This window comes from Pipistrellus kuhlii, unplaced genomic scaffold (assembly GCF_014108245.1).
Source record: "Pipistrellus kuhlii isolate mPipKuh1 unplaced genomic scaffold, mPipKuh1.p scaffold_m20_p_3, whole genome shotgun sequence".
In the NCBI taxonomy this organism is placed as follows: domain Eukaryota; kingdom Metazoa; phylum Chordata; class Mammalia; order Chiroptera; family Vespertilionidae; genus Pipistrellus; species Pipistrellus kuhlii.
Genome location: NW_023425529.1, coordinates 6,227,075 through 6,250,449, shown reverse-complemented (window position 1 = coordinate 6,250,449; position 23,375 = coordinate 6,227,075). Strand labels below are relative to the sequence as shown.

At 40.9% G+C, this 23,375-nt stretch overlaps 1 protein-coding gene across 1 annotated transcript; it reads right to left on the bottom strand.

The window, feature by feature from the left end:
* Positions 1-1,660: 1,660 nt before the first annotated feature.
* RTCB (RNA 2',3'-cyclic phosphate and 5'-OH ligase) lies at positions 1,661-22,814 on the bottom strand. The gene is made up of 12 exons (XM_036457425.2): positions 22,628-22,814; positions 18,535-18,613; positions 16,783-16,850; positions 14,735-14,834; positions 13,334-13,490; positions 12,271-12,427; positions 10,944-11,103; positions 9,227-9,402; positions 8,512-8,700; positions 7,787-7,897; positions 6,491-6,610; positions 1,661-3,881 (listed from the first exon to the last, which is right to left on the bottom strand). Exons 1-12 carry the CDS (start codon positions 22,718-22,720, stop codon positions 3,774-3,776), a joined length of 1,518 nt encoding a protein of 505 aa, XP_036313318.1. The 5' UTR covers positions 22,721-22,814; the 3' UTR covers positions 1,661-3,773.
* Between the last annotated feature and the right edge of the window lie 561 nt (positions 22,815-23,375).

The following is a 23,375-nucleotide window of genomic DNA, read 5'->3' as shown; positions in this document are numbered from 1 at the left end:
CTCACAGGCTTATGGTAAAAGTGAAATGAGGCCACATAGGTATAAGATCTCTATAAACTAGAAAGTTCTATCATCACTATTAACCCATGTGCAAAGCAATTCTCTAATGGAAGACAGGGATTAGATCACTGGTCATTGGTGATTGAAGTCCATTTCCAGTCCTTCTCCCCTCCCTGGAGGCCAGGGGTGGGGCTGAATTTTCCAACCTTCTAATCACAAGGTTGGTTCTCTAGGCAACCAGCCCCCATACTAAGGGACTTTCCAAAAATCACCTCATTAGCATAAACTGGTGTAGTTGAAAGGGACTTGCTATGAATAACGAGACACTTTTATTCCTCTTACCACTTAGGAAATTCCAAGGGTTTTAGAAACTGTGCCAGAAACAGGATAAAGACCAAATATATTACTAATTATATAATCACAATGGACACTACCCTGCAAAACTGCCATCAAGAAATCACCCTTGGCACACCACTGCTGACCCATTTATAGATTCTATTCTAATTTCACCACCTGTCCCAACAAGGTCCGTTTTCCCCCTTTTGGTCCAGGACACTATCCAGCATATATATTGCCTTCAGTTGTCATGTGTTTTCAGACTCTGGGGCAATTTGTCAGCCTTTCCCTTTCCTGGACATTTTTCATTCTGCAGGAGGACCCTCAACGTGGGCCCCTCTGCTGTTTGCTCATAACCACACAGGAACATCTGAGAGAGCCTTCCAGAGACATGGCTCCTTCTACCATGGGTCATGGTAACGGGGATCACCTACTGCTTGGCACTTTGTTCCTTTACTACTTCTCTGCAAGGCAGAACTTGAGTCACCACGCACTTCTCTGTAACATGCTCCCTAATAGCATTATCTTCTTGGATCACCGGTATTTCAGATGTTAGTTTTAGAGCAAGAGCTTTTAAAGATCAGAATCTAGCATAATGACTTGGCATGCTCCAAGGTGCCTGATGGATAATTAATGGCATCTTCATAACTCAACTGATCAAGATGGGCACAAGTCATGCTCTCTGGACAACATGAAAATCCCATATAGTCAAGCATTGGAGCAGAAGCAAAGAGAGTAAGAACTGTAAGTAGAAAAGGACAAAATAGGCTGTGAGTTTTCCATAGGGTTGTGAATGATTCTGCAACATCAGTGATGCTGACAAGCAATTGTCAGAAGTAGGAAAAAAACCTGATAGTGAACATGAAGAAAAAAATTGTGTTAAGAAGAAAAAATAGGAAAAGTTAAAAAACATGTTACCTTGTACTCAAGTTTTCAAAGGTTATATGGAGATTAAAGTGGGAGTGTCTTAAGATCTGCAAGATTTTGTTGAATATTTAAACCTTCACTTCTTTGTTGCTCCAGGAAATAGTCACAAAATTAGTGTTCATATTCTGTCTATCTCATGAGCTATTTTCCTAACTACATTCAGACAACAGGAATACCACAGCCCATCATCAGTGTGAATGTCAGTGTTTTTGAGAAAATTAATTATAAACCGGCTGACTTAAGAGGCCTTATAAAGGGACCAAGATGTGCACAGTATTAAGACCATTCTTCATGCTTGAAAGAACCAGACATATCAAAGGGCGTTCCTAGCTATGTGCACATGTACAGGCATGGAGTATTTTTATTCCGGGCAATAAAAACAGCTGGCTACTTCAGCTTCATTGGAACATTTATTTTAAAGTGGCTTTTGCCTCAAATGGGAGAGTAACATCTTTAGAACAAGGGAAACAATGTTTATACCTTTCTTTTTAAACTCAAAATATTAACCATTACTTTCTGTGGCCATTAATAGGGCCAACTTCACTGGAAATGCTACATAGAGGAAAAGCTAATAAAGCAGAAATGCCATTGCATAAACTATTCTCTGTATTTCTCCTCTCCTGCTCCCTTCTCTGAAGAGTAACTTTTTTTCTCCCCTTACACTTGTCTCTTTTTCAGAGAGGAAGGGAGAGGGATAGAAATATCAACGATGAGAGAAAATCATTGATCAGCTGCCTCCTGCATGCCCCACCCCCTACTGGGAATCAAGCCCACAACCTGGGCATATGCCTGATCAGGAATTGAACCTGTGACCTTTTGATTGATGGGTTGACTCACAACTACTGAGCCATATCAAGAATTTTAAAGTGTCTAAAAAAACTAAATGTAACTAAGTTAATCTGTAGCAGTTCTTGCACTGACATCAGTTTAGTTTTGGGAGGAAACCTTGCTTTGAATTAGTCTCAAATGACATACCATTAGGCAAGCCCAGTTACAGGAAGTCTATACGGACACTCCAACGTTGCCTCATCTCCAGAGAATCTAGCACCTGCCAAGAGCCTGTTTCTCAACTTTAAATTGAATGCCCTCCAGCATTCACTGGTAACTTGTACCCTCAAGTCTTCTGTGTCTAGCTACTGGTCCAATTTGAAGGCCTAAGCAACCTATAATTATTGTGTTGATTCCTAACTTGTATTTATTGATAACTTTCAAGTCCCACCATAAAAAATATTTGAAGTTATTGAGTGCTCAGAGTAAAGACATGCTATGTTATTTCATAGCATATATTTTACAGAGGAAGCCTGCTTTTCTCTAGCCTTCCAAATAGCATCTAGAAGACAGTCCAATGAGGGTGGGGGGTTGAGGTTGGGGTGGGGAAGAGTTATTTTAAGTTGCGGGATGAGCTGTAAGAATATTTTTTAGGGTGAGTTTCTGAAAGCATCCTGGGAGACAATCAGAAAACATCAACACTGACCAAAGTGACACAAGAACAAATACTAATTGTCCTAAGCTATAAAATATTAAACACAAAATATAAACAACATATTATAACTTTATTAGATTTTTCTCTCTACTGGCTATTTGGACTCAACTGAGGCCTTAGTAACCTACTTTAACATCTTGAACGTGTCAGTACAGAACATGAAATCTGATTAGGTGGCACAAAACTAGTCAACTTGTTGACACCGAGCAATCAGTATTACAGATGGGGCTGTTTCCTGCTTTTATAATGATTCTGTCACCCATGTAAAGGCATTGCTGCTGTAGTGCAAGTTATTATTGAAGAAAGATTTGCCAGACCAGGCGTAATTAATGACAGAGACCAGCCAACGCCATTTTGCAGGCTAAGTGAAAAGTCTGACTTATATTTAGGATGAGAGAGGTAGCAAGTCTATGAAAAATTACTTTTTCTTTTGGGTCCCTATTCCTACACTGCCACACATATTCCCTCCTCAATGTGTCCCATCATCCAACCATCTAACATCCTGACATGACCCGTGGATACCCTCCTAGTAAAAGTGGTGTTAGGATTTTGCTCAGCGTAGGGGAAGGAGGTAGATGGTGGATAAATGGACAAAGAGACAAAAGCAGGGCAGAAAGGAACATTCTAAAACCTCATTTAACAGAATGTGCTCCATGACTCCTCTCAGGATGTAGAGAGAACTTGGTGTAAAGAAGTTCATCTGATGATTAAAGATTAGTATGACTGAGTAAGGTGGTTTCTTGAACTACCCTCATCCCCTATTAGGTTTCCCTAAAACTCTGTGGACAACCAGGGAGGAAGCATATGCATCCCTTTCCAAATGGGGATCATGTGACTCCTCCCAGAAGGTGATTTTCTAACACTGGCTCCTGAGGCATCAGCCTCCCCATCAGCCACTTGCAATGGGAGGTTACAGCTACACACACTTTGGAACCTGACAGGTCTCTGAGTTCTGTTATCTGAAGAGCATTCTGGTCCACTTCCACTTCAGTAAGGGTCATTGGAGTCCATGGCCACAGTCAGGGTTCTACCCTTTGATAACAGCAATGGGTCTAAGTTTAATGGCTTTCTTGCTGATTCCAGCATCATGGCAGGTGTTCACTACATCCGTCACGTTCTTATAGGACTCAGGAGCCTGCAGGAGTGAAGTTCAACGTGGTAAAACTTAAATTTCACTTGTAATTAAAGAAATGCACATTAAAACAACACTGAGACTTTCCCTAACAAATAAGCAAAGATTAAAAGATTAAGTTCTTGTTGGTAAGGACGTAGTAAAATAAACACTCTCATCTTGTTTTATATTTTTTCGAAATTTCCCTAAAGAACATGTATCACTGATTAACTAAGAAAATAGCAAACACAACTGAATGAAACATGCACACTAATACTCAACTGGAAGGAAATGCACCAAACCACCCTATTACTGGTAAATACCTTTAGATGGTGGAATTATTGGCAGTTTCAAAATTCCTGGGATTAACATGTATTATCTTTACAAGAAGGGGAAGTTATAAAATTCACATATGTAACTAACACTATGTGTGTATGCGTATGTGTATATATGCGCGTGCGCGCGCGCGCGCACACACACACACACACACACACACACACACACATTCTATGGATTTCTAGCAAGACTCCCTTTCTTTCTTCCTACCCACACTCACTGTTTTGCCACCATTAGAATGAATCTCATCACATACACCCTTTATCTCCTCCATTCACGTCAACACAGAAGCTTGGGTCTCCCAAACATATTCCCATACAGCTCTGTACACAGCTCCATATACACCCCCTTCTGGCCCATCTTTGTTCTCTTCCAATTTCTGAGATTTTCCCCTGTGGCGCCTGCAACTCCTTTCATCGAGTCAAGTGCAAAATCCTTTCCCTCTTCCCTTTTTAAACATTCCCTTCACTTTTCATTCTTGCTGACTCATGGATTTCCCCTGAGGATGTTACTTCTCCAACTTTCTGAAATGGAAGCTGTTTTCTTTCTCAAACTAAGTCATGCATTTAGGCTGAGGAGTGGGACAGATGTTCTTGCTCTTCATGGTTCTTTACAGACCATTCTCCCTCCTTCCCCCTACACACTACCAGTTTTGAATCTTTCAGTCAGCATTTATTACTATCTACTACCTCTGCTTGCTGCAATTATCTGTTAGCCTCAATCACTCCTCATCATTCCGTGAAAATTTCTAGCCCCTTGCTCACTGTCACTCTCTTCTGCTGTCATTCTGAGTGATTTCAGTATGGAGGAAGAGGATCCTTTCAGTACCTTGGCTTCTTAGTTCATTGACTTCTGCTCCTTCAATGCTTACCCTGGCCATTCTCTCCCTGGGTCACACCCCAGAATTTATTACCAATGATCACAAGTCCTTCATTATCTTATTCCAAGATGATCACAGCCTAGGTTTCCAGCTCACTCCCCATCATGTTCCATCTCTGATAATCCTGCAACACTCCATGAGACCTCCTACAATCTCTTAGCAACACCCTCAACCATCTTGCTTCATTTTCACTGTGCTACACTTGCAACCTGATTACAAAGGTAACCCAACTTTGCCCAGCCAGTGTGGCTCAGTGGTTGAGCATTGACCCATGCTAGGAGGTCATGGTTCGAATCTGGCATATGCCCAGGTATGGGCTCGATTCCCGGTGGGGGCCGTGCAGAAGGCAGTTGTCAATGTTTCTATCTGTCCTTCTCCCTTTCTCTTTCCAAAATAAAAAATAAACATATAAAAGGTAACCCAACCTCTACTTCATGCCTGCACTTCTATAATACATCTGAATGCACTTGACAACCCCAACAATTGAATTTAGCTCTAGTATATCCTTGGTGCTGTCCTGGCAATTACCTAAAATTTCACTAGACTTAAAATTACCTAAAATTTTGCTCATTCTGTCTTTTAGGTAATTATTTCATACTTTCTCCTTTGTCCTCACTCTCAGCTGCTGGCCCTATCTCCTATTACTCTGGAAAACTATTGTTTCTTAAATATCCAAGCATAATCTCACTTGGATTTTTGCACCTGCTGTTCTCTATGCCTATACAGTTTACCCTTAGATACCCATAGCCTGTTCCTCACTCTCTTCATCTGTTCATTCAAGCATCACCTTTATACCCTATTTAAACTGCACCCACTCCCAATCTCTCCCGTATCCTTCCCATTTTTACTTTGTAGCACTTATTACCTAATGCACTATTGGTTTTACTATGTTGGAAAGTTTCAGAAGGAAGGGATTTATGTTAGTTTTTGTTCATTGCATTATTCCTAGGACTAAAAACAGTACCTAACTAAAGCAGAAGCTTAGTAAGTACTAGCTAAGTAAATGAATAAAAAATATTGTAAAATATGCACGTAAAAATATACTAAGAGTAGTTATCTCTGATTGGTAGAATTCTAGATGTTTTCTTTTTTGTATTCCCTAAAATCTCCCTCATTTAAAAAAAATATATTTTATTGATTTTTTACAGAAAGGGAGGGAGAGAGAGAGAGTTAGAAAAATCGATGAGAGAGAATCATCCACCAGCTGCCTCCTGCAAGCCCCCTACTGGGGATGTGCCTACAACCAAGGTAAATGCTCTTGACCAGAATCGAACCCGGGACCCTTCAGTCCGCAGGCTGATGCTCTATCCACCGAGCCAAACCGGCTTTGGCTTCCCTAAAATCTCTTAATTAAACATGTGTTGTTGTTAAAATCAGAGAAAAAATAGTTATTAAAAAGTAAGGCTTTCTCACTTACCTCTTCCATAACCAGTTTGGGCGAGGCAACACGAATTGCAATTCCCATATCTGCCAATTTGTCTAAGACGTCCTGGAAATCTAAGTTACGCCGAGATTTTGCTCGGGACAGTGCACGGCCCTAGATTGGGAAAGAAATGAACTTCACTTTATAAATTTAATTTTGTGTTTCTCATCTACTCAATATAAACACATCAATTTTTAACTGTAAACAGTATGTCTGCTATAGCAAAAGCTTTGTACTCTTTATGGTTTAAAACAGTTTGCCAACCACTAACAATTTGGACTAGACAATTCTTTGTTGTGGGGGCTGTCCAGTACATTGTAGGATGTTTACCAACATCCTTGACCTCCACCCATTGGCATCAGATGCCAATAGCAAAACTCCCCTCCCCAAGTGCGACAATAAAAAATACGCCAGATGATGCTGTGTGTGTGACATGTCACACTGGTTTTAATCACTGGGTTAAAATTAGGAGTTGGGAGGCAGCTGGAAATGAAAAAGGATCAGAGAAAAGAATAGGATTAAAACATGTATGTGACAGTTTGTGTGCTATGAGAAGGTATTCTAGACAGCTTCTATTTTCTACTACAGCACTAGCTAAGCATGCTAATGGCTTAGCTCAGGGCTTGGCAAACTGGTTTGCAAACCAAATCTGGCCTACCACAGCTGTTTTTGTAAATAAAATTTTACTGGAACAGAGCAATGCCCGTTTGTTTATGTATATAGTCTATGGTTGCTTTTCCACTACAATGGCACAATGGAACAGCTGCCACAGAGACCACATAGCCCCCAAAGCCTAAAATATTTAATCTGTTGCTTTACAGAAAAAGTTTACCAATGTCTTGCTTAGAAGAGGCAATATGTTGATATAGTTATGCAGTCTACCCAAAGGCTCTGATTTGCAAATAGGGCATATTCCACAAATCTTGATTGGACCTACCCAGTAAGGGGCAAATTATGCAAATGACTAGGTCCAGTGAATGAGATAACTTGTGAGGTAAACCTGCATCAGTTAAAGTTGTACCAGTTAGGCTAGTGTCACTGAGGCCTGGACTTTGTGGACTTGCAGAAATCAGAAACAGGTGCTGGCCTGACAATGACTGTGCTAGTGGAGATAATAGATGACTTCGGTCGGTTCACCAGACAGTATATATTATGGGAATAAATTCAGGTAGAAGACAAGACCCAAACCTCAACTTTGTCAATGCTTAATCAAGTACATTTACCTGTTAAAATTCAAAACAATGACTAAACAGAAGAGAGCATTTCTAAGTAAGTTTTTATTTTCCTTACCGCTCCATGGCAGGTTGTCCCAAAGGTCTCAGTCATGCCCTGCTCAGTGCCAGTAAGAACGTAACTACAGGTTCCCATGGTGCCACCAATGAGCACTGGTTGTCCAGTGAGCTGAGGATGCACACAGATCAAACATGTTAAAATTCAGAGAGCATGAGCTTTTTATGCCTGAGATTTAAAATGCCTCTTGTATTCGAGGACTGTGGAAGAAACCTGAGCTTCTAACTGCATTTCTCTCACAACTATATTGACCTTATTTTGATTATCTGATAATAGAGAGGGGAGGGAAGAAGGGAATAAACCTGGGAGGACCGGTAAGGCAGTAGAAGGCAGACTGAATGCAAGAGCAAAGCATCCAGGGAAAGGTCATTAGGAGGAACCATCCTAAGTGAGGCACCTGCCCCTCCGGGCTTCGGTTTTGTCATCTGTGAAATGGGAGTAGGTTAAGGTCTTTCTAACTCCATCACAGTCAGACACCAAAAGGATAAAATGAACAAAACAGATTGAGTTTAATCTTAATCCTGTCTTCCAATCATTCAAAGTCCTCAAAAATATAATCCCGAAGTATAGATGATGGGGAGAGTTTGCTTCAGATATTAGAAATCTGTTTTCATGGATGACAGATTTTCTTTTCATAACTGCTGTTTTCCTGTTTAAATTAACCATCTTTAGAACTACCTAAGTCAGGCACCCACTGCCTAAAACCACAAATGGTTATCACTTACTTGGTAATCGACAGCAATGAGGGGATGGTGAGGCGGGAAGGCTCGGGTGGACCCCTTCCTGTGCACTAACAGGGTCCGCTCCTTTCCATCCACCACATGCTGCTCCACTTTGGCGATATTGTGAGAAACATCGTAGATGACGTGTAGGTCCAAGTCATCAGGGGTTGTGTTGAATACCTTGGCAAAAGCCTAAAAGAAAAAGCTTAAGTTAAAAGCAGCCGGAACCAGCTCTTCAAAATTCATCTTACTGATCCCCGCTAGCCTGTTCCTGAAGGGAGCAAGGGATTTAAGGGTTCAAAAAGAGTAGTATTATTGTCATGTAAAGATAAAAACTGTCTTTTAGATCACCTAGAAATTTCATTCCATCAATTCCAAGTTTGGGTGAAAAGCTCCTTGACTACTCTTGAATTTCCTCCCTCCCCCCCTCAGAACTGATTCTTCCTCAGCCTTCGGAATTGTAGTGAATGGTGCTTCTAGCCTCTCCAGTGCTCAAGGAAAATTCCAGGAATAACGTTGGCTTCTTTCTTCCCTCATTCCCCACTGATGGTCTGCTTATTTATTTTAAGGAGATACCAAAAGCTTACAGTGTCAATATTTTAAATATATATTATATAAATTTCCAAACCAAATTTTACAGGCTCTGATTTGACTACACTGTTTCAAAGCACTTCACCTCATCATGAATAAGTTGGGACAGAAGAGCAACTTCAAGTACCTGACGGGTTAAGAAGGTCATGGAAGAGCGGTTGACCCAGGCATAGTTCCCAGCGGCTGCCATTCCCTTCAGGTAGTCCTGACCCTCTGGAGAAGCGATTCGAGCACAAGCCAACTGACGGTCATTGACTATAATCTTGTCTCTCTTCATGGCCTTTTCCATAGCAACCAGGGCATCTGAAATAAGACAGTAGCAAGTCCAAACTAGCCAGCTTTCCCTAAAAATTCGTATTTATTACAGAAAGGTAGGCTACATTCAACCCATTCTATAAAAAAAACAAGTTAAATGCAAATTTCCCTTTGAAGTGTTTCTGAGTTCATCTATTGGCTTGGGTCAAGATATATTATTGAGGCTATTTTCTGTCAGAACTGTGACACAAGCTAAGTGGGCTACAAAGACAACATTTGCCCTCTAGGGGCTTGTAAGGGAAATGAGGTGTGTACATGTACAGCAACAACATGTGCTAGTTACTCCTGTACTCGGATGTAAATAACTAAGAACAGAAGTAGTAAACATATTTTATATTATCATGGTTTTAAAAAATAATTTCCAGTGACTTATAGTGCAAAAGAACTGGATAAAAGTTGCCAGACCTAGAGGAAATCAAATCCATGACAAGTGTAGAGAGGTATTCAGCAGAAAGTTAAGAAATACTAGAAAGTGCTCCATATATTTGCTACATGAAATATTCTAAGGGGTTAGGCTGGCACAAATAAATTCTTATAGGATAAAATGTACATATAAAAATGAACTATAATAAGTAATTTAAAGTTCATAATAATTTCCATGTCTCTATAAATTTTCATATATTCATAAATCTTTTCAAACATCCTACAATTATTCAGAGTGATCTTCCTACTATTTCCCTGCCTCCTACTTTTGTTCATGTTGCCTTTTTGTCATGAGCATCCTTTGTATATGACTGTCCAAACTGCAAACATTATATGGCCATGGAGCCACTTCTGAAATATTGGCATGTTTTTCTCTTCTATAGTATTTAATCAATCACTACCTTCTGTCTTTACTCTTTCTTTGTAATGAACATCACATCTCTCTCATGAGATAATGTGAGGTCAGAGTTCTTGCCTATTCCATCACTGAATCCACTGTACCTAATCAGTACGTAAATTTAAGACATACTTGTTAAATGAAAGTCTACAACATAAACTCCACATTTAAGGTCCTTCTTGCTCTTTCTCAATCAGATAATAATTTTAAGAGGACACCAAAATAACTGGAGCCAATATTTACTAAGTACTAAGCACCAGACACTGATATAATTTCATTTAGTCTCCTATAAAAACACCATATGAAATAACTATTATTCTCTCCCCCCCCTTTTTTTTTAGACAAGGAAGTTAAGGCCTAGTGAAATTGATTTGTTCAAGGTCTAGTTAGAAAAACCAGGGTAAAAAGCATAGCTCTGGAGCTTTCTTTCTTGAATCTCTATATAGTTCCCCATAAAATGTACATTTGGGTCCAGCCCAGCCTGTGTTGCTCAGTGGCTGAACGTCAACCTATGAACCAGAAGATCACAATTCGATTCCCAGCCAGGGTCCATGCCCGTGTTGTGGGCTAGGTTCCCAGCAGGGGGCATGCAGATCAATGATTCTCTCTCATCACTGATGTTTCTCTCTCTCTCCCCCCCTCTCCCTTTCTCTCTGAAATCATAAAAATATATTTTTAAAAAGAAAAAAAAACTAGGTCCAGAATATACCTGTGGCTACCTGGTGGCCCAAGCCTCTGCTCCCACTGTGGATCATCACGCACACCTGTCCTTTATGGTCGATGCCCATCTTCTTAGCAGCATACTCATTGAAAATCTCATCTACGACTTGGATTTCCGCATAGTGGTTACCTGCTCCCAGGGTCCCCAACTGCAAATACAAGAATGGTAAAATAGCTTCTAATCTGATAGAAAAATCCATTTAAAAGTAAATAGGTCAAAAACAATCAATAACAAAACAACAATTACACAAATAGTGTTTTATGCAACAAAAATATTTCTAAGCTTTTGAAATGCTTCACTCATTTTAAGCAATAGTTTATACAACAGAGATAAGGCAGAGCAGCTCCTGAAGTTTACTGTATCATTATCTGCTTGAGGCACACACATATCAAAAGCTTTATAAACCAGCCGAAACCGGTTTGGCTCAGTGGTAGAGCATCGGTCTGCAGACTGAAAGGTCCCAGGTTCAATTCCGGTCAAGGGCATGTACATTAGTTGCGGGCACATTCCCAGTAGGAGGTGTGCAAGAGGCAGCTGGTCGATGTTTCTCTCTCATCGACGTTTCTAGCTCTCTATCTCTCTCCCTTCCTCTCTGTAAAAAATCAATAAAATATATATTAAAAAAAAAGCTTCATAAAACAAAACCCATATCATTATGTGGCTCAAAAGACATTTTGAACATTATGGGAAGAAGGGTCAAATTTGGAAATGAATAACTATGAGTTCACTGACATCATTATTTATCATTGAAAGACTATGTCTCTTAACTGGAGCTAATAGATAGATGATTTAAGAAATCAGAGTATGGCAGTGCTTAAAGAGTTTTTAGAAGTTGCCTAGCTTTAACTATTCCAATTTTCAGATGAGAAAATGAGACCCAAATAGGCAAAAAAAGACTTGCCCAAGGTCACACTGTATTACTGGAAAAGCCATCAAAATTAGTTGTAATATCTGGTATTTTCTTATCTAATGGATACCATGAATTGACAAGGCATCTTTTTTGTCTTAGATATGAGAAAACTTTCAACCAAATCTTAGATTGTCAAAGTGATTTTAGCATACATTTTAAGCCTGATCCCATTTTTTCCCCACCCACTTCTAATTCATGATATCTTGTTTTCTCTTATGAACATTGGCAAATTCCTGATAACTTTTTAAAAGAATAAGAATGAAGCACAAATTTGTGCACGTTTTGATATACAATGAAAAAAATCTGGGGATGTATATTTCCTATATAGAAGAAAATTTTCCCCCACTACCAACAAAAAAAAATATGAAAAATATTAACATAGTTCCCCTCCAAAGTGAGGGTTACCTGAGGAAGGCCTCTTTTCTTGGCCCTCGCAGAGACCTTATTGGGGTCAGCTTGCAGCATCCTCCCATACTCCTCACAGTGCTCCTTGTCTTCAGCCCAGGCATAGCCTTCTCTCAGCGACCAGTCCACGCCCATCTCCAAGGCCTCTTCCAAGTCTCTGAATGAGTATTAAGAGGCTGGTCATGTCACAGTTAAGGCGGATCAAAACCTAGGGGTGATGAAAATCTCAAAGGGTGGAGGAGAAGCTCCATTTACCAACTATCGCCTGTGTACCAGGCATTGTGCCAGATACAAAGTTTATACTCTCAGCAACTCGACAGTTTTCTGAGGAAAGCAGCTACATAAATAACTGTAAAGTAAAACAGTAAGTGCTACTTCAGAGATGATTATAGCTCTTCCTTGACATTTATATAGCCCGTTATTTATGATTTTTCAAATCTTATTTACATTAGATTTGCCTCTCTGATCCTGCATTCCATGAGGTGCTAATCGAGCAGCCAAAGATTTATGACCATAATCAAATGTCACTATTTACCATTAACTTTACTACAGCTACTTGCCTTCATTAGTAATTTATGGGAAATTAGTCAAATACATAAAGCTATCTAAATGCCCTTAGGCGATACAGGTTTTAAGCTCATTCCTACCTTCACAGAAGTACAATGTGGCTTTACTGCACCTGCATTTAGAAGCTGAGATGCGCATACATTAAAACTCCCAGAAGGAAAAAGCTTTGATCTTCACCCAAGGTGCACACCTCTTCCAAAACAGTGCCAGGAGGTTCCAATGGTCAATGTTCCTGCCTGCTACAGCCCACTTCAAACATTATTTACAGGACAAAACTCCTATCTAAAAATTTATAAAAATGAGTAGCATTTATGTTGCAGGCATGCTTTTCTAAATGGGCTGGACCTCCTGCTTAAAACGCCAATCGATTTATTACCACTTCCTGTAAAGAGGCTGAACAATCCCCATCTCCTAAGTGTCCTGAAGTGGAGATGGTTGTGAGGGTCTTATGGGCATTCTTTCTCTGACTCCATTTACCAGAACCTTGTGCGCTTACTTGGCATTCATTGGGATGACACCTTTGGATCCCACCCCAACAGGAATGTGGTCAAACATAGCCTGGGCAAGCTGCTCCTTCACAGGCTGGACATCGCTTTCATCTAAATTGGTTCTTAGCAAGCGGACACCGCAATTGATATCAAATCCGACACCACCTACAAAACAGAGAAAAGTCAGTCAAATATTAGGAAAATCAGGCAGTTGGGCATTGCGACCGTGGTTGCCCACCACTGATGAGGGTTTAAAGACAGCCATTCTTTTAAAAGTAACTTTTTTACTGTGGGCAATAAAGTGGTTCTCTGTGGGTAAAGTCTGATGATACCAAAAACAATGTAAAGTGACTGACACACCTAAGGTACTCTGTGAGCCAGAGAGGCAATAATGAACATGTAGACCAGAGATTAAAATGTGGATTATGTTTCTCTTTCCTTGATCACTCTTGTTGGAAATTTATGAATTCTACTAGAGGCCCGTTGCATGAAATTCCTGCATTGAGGTGGGGACAGGGGGGAGGGGAGGTGTCCCTCAGCCCAGCCTGCACCCTCTCCAATCTGGGACCCCTCTGGTTCTTAGATGCATTGTAATGGCTGTATACATGCAACCATGAATGTAAATTAGAGGTCAAGGCGTCAAGTTTGTCAACTGCATTTTTCAAATCTTCTATATCCTTACTGAGTGAAAGCTGCCATTACCTCAAGAAAAATAGTGCTCAATGTGGGGCTCATGTATTTGTACTTTTCTTTGCCTCTGGATTGTAGCCTCACAAATTCTTGCTGCCATAATAGCTTTCCCATGCTCTCAAACAGATTTCAAAATTTTTTTTTTTTAATCCAGCTTTCCTTGTTATTCTCTGCAAGGGATTTATTTGAAACAACCATGATCACCAGTGCCAGAGGCAGAACTCTCAAGATGTAATTTACACTTCTTTTCCCCCTCAGATTCTGATGTGAATTATCTTCAGGGAAAGCACACACAGCAGGAGAGATATATACCACTGGAGATGAATAATGATGACAATGAAAGCAAACACTGGGTACTGGCTTTGTGCCTAGCATTGTTCTACGTATTTTACACAGTTTGACTCATTTAATCCTTACAATAATGCTGCAATTTGCCCAAGAGGTAACTGTGACATAAAGAGACATACTCTGTCAGGAAAGTGTTTGTTTTGGAGCCAATGTCTGAGTAGCGCCTGATATATAGTAAGAGCCTGAAGCATTCTCATAACTATCTGCTTTACTTGCTATTTTAAGAGCTTCTGAGTGTCCACAATTAATTCTCTCAGTAAATGCGAAAAAGAAATGATAGTGTTGGACAGGAAGCAGCCATGCTCTAGTATACCGAGGTGATGATACACTGAGAGGAGCTACCACTTGACAGCAGCATGCAGTCACCTTACCTGGGGACACCACTGCTTCAGGGTCATTCATGTCAAAGGCTGCCATATTCCCAATAGCAAACCCATAACCTGAATGGACATCAGGAAGCCCAATAGATCGCTGAAAGAGAATTAGAGAATGAAATTCAGCTTTTTTAACCTGGCACTCTGGTTGCCTGATGAGCCTGATACTGATTCTTAAAGCCTTTCCCAAATCAAGATCCTATTTTCAAAAAATATTCTCTATTGGAGAAAATTAGTTGTAAAAACTCCTAATCATGAAGTTAATGAAGTGGAGAAAAATCCTTCTTATAAAGTCTGACCATTAACTAAGGAAACCTAAACAGAAAAGCTTCAGTATACATGGTAACAGTTGGACCACAGACTACCTTTGATGTGCTATCACATTTTAAAGGCATCAAAAGATAAGTCATTGACAAGTTGCGGTCATATCAGGTTAAAAGGAGAGAAATATCTGATTTATATAGGTCCTTAGTATTTAAGCAATCATAGACAAATGTAATCCATTTAATGGTATGAATATTGTATACTTTCTACATCTAGGACCTAGGAAGGGATTCTGACAGGATGAGGATTTATGGAGATACCAGACACTTGTGACTTCTTCATATCCATAAGCCATGTCTTTTTATCCCTGCCTCCCCACTGCCCAGCACAGAAACTGGCATAAAGACCTCAAAAAAATGTCTGTAGAATGGATTTATTTTTAACATCTACCTGTAATAATGGAATCTGAATGTTAGACTGCAGTGGGGGATCACTTATACCATCCAATTTTATCTGTTACCTTAACTACTCTCTTTTTCTTTCTTTCTTTTTTTTACCTATACAAGCTAAGAACATTCATTTTACTTGTTTCCTTAAATAAAAGGAGGAGCAAGAGGCCCAGGCCTCTGTCCTCGTGATACCCTCAGCAGACAGGGAGACGCAGGAGTGAGGCCCAAGATGGCACAGGTCAGGAAACCTGAGCAGGATGCTGGTCTGGCCCCATGTTTGTGCAGAATGGCTTGGAGGAGGAGTGGCATCCTGGGCTTTGCGGAGAGGGGCCAGGGTCGTGTGAAGGAGAGCTTCACTCTGTCCGCAGCCTGAAGGCCAGAATGAGCATCTTGAAAATGAGGAAATAAGACTTGTCTCTGTTGAGGCCTGAGGCTGAGCTCCAGGTTACCAGGGGCTCCATTAATTCACTCCCCTCATTTATTCCTGGGTTGGAGCCTTCTCCAGTTCCCGGCTCCTGGACTACAACTGATTGCTCTGTATTGTAACTAATTCTCTGCATCATCATTACCTTTTTTTAATCACATCCAGAATGCTATAATATCCTCTCTCCCTCTCCTCAATCCAACCCTTAAACTTCTTTCTGTTCCTTCGCCAATCATCCTCTTAAATGGGGCCAGTGAAAACTTCAATGGTAATGCATACTAATCCAGGAAAAATGATGTATAATGACAAAAAAACAAAACAAAACAAACAAAACAAAAAACCAAAAACACATTAAAAACTACTTCCAAAGTTCTCAAACACTTACAAGCTATAGCCAAAGGCAACCAGAATCTGTGATATTATTCAGGCCCATTATTACTTTCCTAGAGGCCCGATGCATGCAGGTTTGTGCAAGAATGTCCCTTCCTTCCCCTGGCACTGCCTTCACTCTGGCCATAGCGGCCTTTTCACGCTGCTCAGAGGCTTGGAGCAGCTGGGGTGGTGCAGAATGCCTGTGTCATTGCCATGGCAACGACACAAGCATCCTGCCCCGCTCACTTGGTGTCTGCATATGCAAATTAACTCCTGATTGGCTGGTGGGTGTCACAAAGGTATGGCCAATTAGCATGTTATTTTTTTATTAGTGTAGATGTCTCAGTGTTATTTCTAGATGTTCAAAAGTCATTGTCTAAATTAGCAGTTGCCAATCGGTGGTCTGTGAGGTCCAAAAGGTTGGCGACCACTTGTCTAAATGAGACCACTACAGTTAGGCATGGCCATTTTTCTATTCAACAAACCTTTAGACTAAGAGAAAATATAAATGATTAGAGCTCTGAACATGGACTCACATGAACAATCCCAGGCAGGGCTGCCACATTGCCAATTTGTTTCATGGCAGGCAGGAAGCCACCAACACCTGAGGACAAAAATTCAAAATTAGAGGACACATCTGATTTTTATTAAGTATATTCCTGCATTTCTAGGTTGCATTGCATGAAGGGAAGTGATTAGGACTACTAAAACAATAAAAAAGGATGTGTGAGATGGAAGTGTGAAGGCAGCTTCTTTAGAAGGCGGCACATGCGCAGAGAGGAAGCGAGGGCGACCAAACTAATGACAAACATCTGTCAGTGTTCTGCGCAAACTAGGGAAGGCTGTTTGCAAATGTACAACATAATTATTAAACATTATGTTGTCAATATAAAAAATGTATTCTTTCATAATTCACCTTATTTATCAAAAAACATCAATAATGGTTTTACTCTAAGTGACAAAGAGGGGCAATGTGGAGCTGGAAAAACATTGGATTAAGAGTCAGAGAAATGGGGCTCTAGCCCCAGCTCTGACACTGGTGGTTGTCATTTTAGGCAAGTGAGCATACTCTGGCACGAGGCAGGTGGAACTAAGTTTGCTGATCTAAAAAATAAAAGGGTTAAAATTAGATTTCAACTCTGCCATTACTATTAGAGCTTTTTACATTTATCTCATAAGCTTGCTGTAATACTGCAGGACAGGAGTATTAAAATGTCCTTTATAGATGAGATGACTGAAGTTAAGTGAGGTGAAGCAGTGTACTGGTTAAGAATACTGACTTTGGAATCAGGTACTTCTGTCTGAAATCTGGCTCTGTCACCAAGAAGTTGTGCAACCTTGGACAATTAAAATTAATTAACCTCACTGAACCTTGTCTTACACATCTTTAAAATGGAAACACTATCTTCCTCTTAGAGTTCTCTAAGAATTACATGAGATAACCTAAGTAAAGCACCTGGGAAAGTGCCTGTCACATAGTAAATGCACAATAAATGATAGTTATTATTATCTAAGTTGGCTTCAAAACAAACTAGTTCCATCCTATTCCAAATGGTTCCTACAAGGCCAGGTAGCTAACAACATAAGCACAAATTAAAAACAGTTTTTTGGGTCTCATTTCAAGTCTTGGTCGTTTTCTGAAAATATTTTTGTACTTTTAAGTAATGTAGTATCTGAATTATTACAGTATCTGTTTCTAAGTAGCTGATGACCAATCTGCCTAGGTCAGCCTGGTTCACTAGTGGATTGCTGCCCAAGTTTAAAAAGGTAAACCCAGGGAACGCAGAATTTCTTTGCATTTCTTCATGTGGAAAAGCATTGATGATAAATTGAAAAATGGTCGTTATGATAAAACAAAGGATCATTATTTCAAAAAGAAGAAAAAAATCATGTGAAAAGGAATAGTGGTTCTTCTTATGTATAGTACACCTGTATTATAGTTTTTACAAAATTGTGAACTTGTGTAATAGTATAATAGGAGATACTGTTGAATTTCTAACTGTTTATACATTTAAATTCATATACGTAATGTTTGTTTTATCAATTACAATCTGAATTCTAAGAAGCATGTTGACTTTTGCAATAAAGATGCAATATGGAATGGTTCACAATCGGGGGGAAAAAAAAGAAAAAAGATAAAAGTATTATGAATTTAAAAGAGTTTGGAAAACTTACAAACCATTCCAAAAATTATAACAATAAAAAAAAAGTATTATCTGAATTATATTTTTCAGGCTACAGGAAAGATATTACTTACATGACCACATGTAAAATTCGAAAGCACTTACCGCCACCTCGGCATGCATTCCTTAATTCCTCAAACATTAATTTTTCCAGAGCATCATTTACATAGAAAATTCCTTCGACCTGGTACCAAAAAAATGAAGAACTATGTCTGAGCACATGTACATGACATATATAGACACTGGATAGAATACAAATACTGTATGCAATATTCATTTTGTTTTACTCTTTATAAAATACTTTCACATTACCTTAAATAAGTAGAAAACTTCCTATAAAAAAGTATAAGATGTTCCCATCTTTAACACAGTTGTCCCTGAAAAATGTGGGTGTTTAAGGCAGTGATGAACCCCTCCCCAACCAAGCAGTTGAAAATCTGTAATTTTTGAAACCCCTCCAAAAAACTTAACTACAAATAACAGTCTGTTAACTGGAAGCCTTACTGATAACATGAACAGTTAACATGTATTTTGTATATGTATTAGTACTATACAGTACAGTAAGCTAGTAGTTATTGAAAAAAAATCCGTGTATAAATGGACCTATGCAGTTCAGACCTGTGTTATTCATGGGTCAACTGTATATCTTAAAAATGTAGTATTTTGAAATGTTCAAAAATTATTTTATTCATTCTCCCATTCTCAAAGCCACATTTAAAATTTTAACAGGTAAAATACTTGCAAATGTGACAAAAGTCTTTCAATTGCTCTTATTGCCAAAGGGTCTGCGTTCTTGTGCTTCTAAAATATCGATGGGTGTTAGTGTGGTGACTGCCGGAGGGATATAGGGAAGGGGCAGATGAGGGTAAAGAAGGGATAAATGGTGATGGATGGATGAATGATATTGTAAATGATGTTGACTTGGGGTGGTGAACACACAATACAGTGTACAGATGATGTGCAGAATTGTGTACTTGAAACCTGTACACATTTGTTAACCAGTGTCATCCCAATAAATTCAATAAAAAGAAAAAAAAAATCAATGGGATTTTGAAAAAAAGATGAATCAAAAATTCAAATTCCAAACATAAAACTGCAGGCATCTAACGTAAGTGTACTTTTTCTGGGCTTTAAGACAACAAACAGTACATTACACTTTATTGTGTCCCATGCTGATTTACAAATCTACATATAGGTAAATGGTGAATAAAAACAATTTAACAGCCTGCCCTGTGTGGCTCAGAGGTTGAATGTCGACCTATGAACCAGGAGGTCACAGGTAGATTCCCAGTCAGGACACATGCCTGGGTTGGGGGCTAAATCCCCAGCACAGGGTGTGCAGGAGGCAGCTAATGATTCTCTCTCATCATTGATGTTTCTATCTCCCTCTCCCTCTCCCCTCCTCTCTGAAATATATATAAAAAGATTTAACATGTAGCTATGTAGCTGTGTGCTCAGTTCTGTAATCTATACAATCATAAAAGGATAAAGAAGTTTGATAAAGGGACACACAAAAGCAATAAAAGATACAACTATGTAACTAACACCAAAGGCCAGAACACTTTTATCAAGAGATCAAATATTAGTACAAAGGAACCATCTGGTGAGGGAGAACCAAAGATTTAACACTTAATCATCCAGACAAGTAAATTTCTTTCATCAGAAAGATGGTTTCTAACATCTTACCACTGCATGAAAAACAATATAATGATGGAATATGTCTCTAATACTATTTCAAAAGGTCACATTTATTAATTCCCCAAACATTTACTGAGGACTTACAATGGGTCAGGTACTGTACTGGGCATGAGGGGAGACAAAGAATATGCAAGATCCTGCTTGAGGAGCTTCCAGGCTAGGAAGCAGCCCAGACAAGCAAGCTAAGAGCACAGCAAGGAGGTGCTGTAACAGAAGCACACAGGCTGTGCAGAACCTGATGAAAAAAGTGGCTCAATGGTCTAGGCCTAGGGAACTGGGGAGGCCTCACAGGTTGCTCACTGTTTGAGCTGCCTTAGCTGGTTGCTCAGTGGTTAGAGCATCAGCCCACCCACTGAAGGGTCCCAGGTTCAATTCTAGTCAAGGGCATGTACCTTGGCTGATGCTCAAGGCCCTGGTCCTGGTTGTGGTGTGTGCCGGAGGCAACCAATCGATGTGTTTCTCTCCTATCTATTTTTTTCTCTCCCTCTCTGCCTCTTTCCTTCCCTACCACTCTCTCTAAAAAAAAATCAATGGAAAAATATCCTCAGGTGAGGATTAACAAAATTAGAGACATCATTGGAACAAAACAACAGCACATTTAGGGGCTCAACACAAAGATGATAGAAAGATGGGAAGGGAGAGGTTTTAGGGAACAAAGAGGAACTTTTAGTGCAGCCTTGGGTCTTGGGGGGAATGGAGATTCGGAAACACAGGATACTTATCAGTGTGAAATTCATGACTCTCTTGAGGACAGGACCACAATTTAAACCTAGCATAGGGGTTGGTAACTTTTTTTTTTTTTTTACAGAGAGGAAGAGAGAGGGATAGAGAGCTTGAAACATCGATGAGAGAGAATCATCGATCAGCTGCTTCTTGCACACCCCCCACTGGGGATGTGCCCGCAACCAAGGTAGTAGATGCCCTTGACCAGAATTGAACCTGGGACCCCTCAGTCTGCAGGCCGACGCTCTATCCACTGAGCCAAACCGGTTTTGGCGGGATTGGTAACTTTTAAAAAGCAATGTATCAAGACTTGTCAAGGGACAGGCGGTGGTAAAGTGTTATACCAACAGATATCCAGAAGTGCCCAGCAAAACCAGACTTGCTCCTTAAGACTTAGCAGCAGTATGTTAAGCCAGAATTTCCTTCCTCATTTCTCTACTTTAATGGAAGAAAATGGGCACAAAGGGCGATGAAGCCTGAGGGGTGCAGGCAGCCCAGGCTTTCCAACTCTCTGGTCCTGGGCTCCCCGGTCCCTGCCCCGTCAGAGGAAGAAGTGACCGGGCATCACATCTCCGCTGAGCTTCTTACTAGAAGGGTAGAGGAAGCTGTATTACCCACTGATCCTCAAGGTCCTTCTGCGAAGTATTAAAAACAAACAATGGCCCTGACTGGATTGGCTCAGTGGATAGAGCGTTGGCCTTCAGACTGAAAGGTCCCAGGTTCGATTCCTGTCAGGGGCATATACCTAGGTTGCGGGCACATCCCCAGTAGGGGGTGTGCAGGAGGCAGCTGATCGATGTTTCTCTCCCATCAATGTTTCTGACTCTATCCCTCTTCCTTCCTCTCTGTAAAAAATCAATATAAATATATTAAAAAACAAACAAACAATGCCTGCCTTGTGAATCTGCCAGGCTGTCGTGAAGACAAAACCGTTGTGTTAAAAACCAACGGGGAGCCGAAACCGGTTTGGCTCAGTGGATAGAACGTTGGTCTGCGGACTGAAAGGTCCCAGGTTCGATTCCGGTCAAGGGCATGTACCTTGGTTGCCGGCACATCCCCAGAAGGGGGTGTGCAGGAGGCAGCTGACGGATGATTCTCTCTCATCGATGTGATTCTCTCTCATCGATGTTTCTAACAATATCTATCCCTCTCCCCTTCCTCTCTGTGAAAAGATCAATAATACATATATGTATACACACACACACACACACACACACATATATATAAATATATATATATATAAATATATAAATAAATATATATATAAAAAAAAAATATATATATATATATATATATATAAACAACACCCCCCCTCCCCCCCACAAAAAACCCACGGGGAGCAGCGAACGCTAACACCTGGTTCGGCGAACACCGGTCTGTAAAGGTGACGTGACCAGCAGGACGCGGAGGAACTGAGCTCCAGCCCCAGCAGCTCTACTCCGGACTGGCCGCGCCACCTCGTAAAAGGGCAACTAGCGTCTCTGAAGCTCAGGAACGGAACACACACCTCTCACGGTGCGTTTGTGGGACTTCTGTGTGAACACGGTCTGTGGGACCCCCCCAGACAAACCCCGCTTTGCTTGTCCACGTGGTCCGGAAACCTCTCCAGTGGGGAGACGGGGTCGGACCCCGGTCCCGAGGCCAGAGCGTGGGGTGGGAGGGATTTTATGTTGATGGGGGTGGGGGCATCGGGAGGGCCAGGAGGCCGGGCAGGTGGCCGAGGCGCCGCGAGCCCCCGGCGGGAAGGCCTCGCCCCCGGCTCTCGCTACCCCCTCACCTGCATGTTGGGCACGAAGCCCTTCTTGATTCTCCAGCAGTTTTTATTGATCTTTTCCAAGAACTGCAGCTCATCGTTGTAGTTGCGACTCATGGCGGCGACTACGGTGCCCGCGCCCGGCGCCGCTTCGAAGAGAGCTGCCGCGCTGTCCCCGGCCCCGCGGTCCTGAGCGCCACTTCCGGGACTCAGCGCGCAGGCGCGGCCGGCTCCTCCACAGGAGGGGCTACGGCAAGTGCCGAGGCCCCAAACTCATCGCACAACCGCTTTTTTCTTGGTTAAGTTAGACTGCCCTCCAGTGTTTACCTTTTTGGGTAGTCACTCGCCATTGTCTCCAGGCCAAAGCCAAGCGAGCTAAGTCTAGCAGTTTTCAGCATGATCTAGCTAACTTTTGTTTTGGAAGTGCTTGCAGTACTGGCAATCATGCTGCATCTGGGTCGGGTCCGGCTTCTCTAATGAATAAATCAGCCTGGAGTTTCATTCCCACCAGTGAGGGTGGAAAGACGTCTGCAGCTGAGAAAGATGAATATGTTTAAATAAACGCCACCACTGAACATTTGTAATGTTTCAGAATGAATTTGTGGGTATACCTCGAATAACTTTTATGTCGCAAAAGAGAACCCCCGAAGAATTAAACATACCAGTGTCATTACAACAAATACTTAAGGGGCAGCTGTTAGGGCCAGAGGTGCACAGTCTTACTTTCTTTGGTGACTAAATGCTCTGTGATCATGCTTTTTGTCTGCAGTGT

Coding starts and splice junctions, on each gene's coding strand:
- RTCB (XM_036457425.2), bottom strand. CDS start 22,720: ATGAGTCGCAACTACAACGATGAGCTGCAGTTCTTGGAAAAGATCAAT. Junction 11,104..12,270: donor AGAAAAGAGGCCTTCCTCAG/GTAACCCTCACT, acceptor TTGTATTTGCAG/TTGGGGACCCTGGGAGCAGG. Junction 6,611..7,786: donor GGACAACCTGCCATGGAGCG/GTAAGGAAAATA, acceptor TTCCCAATCTAG/GGCCGTGCACTGTCCCGAGC.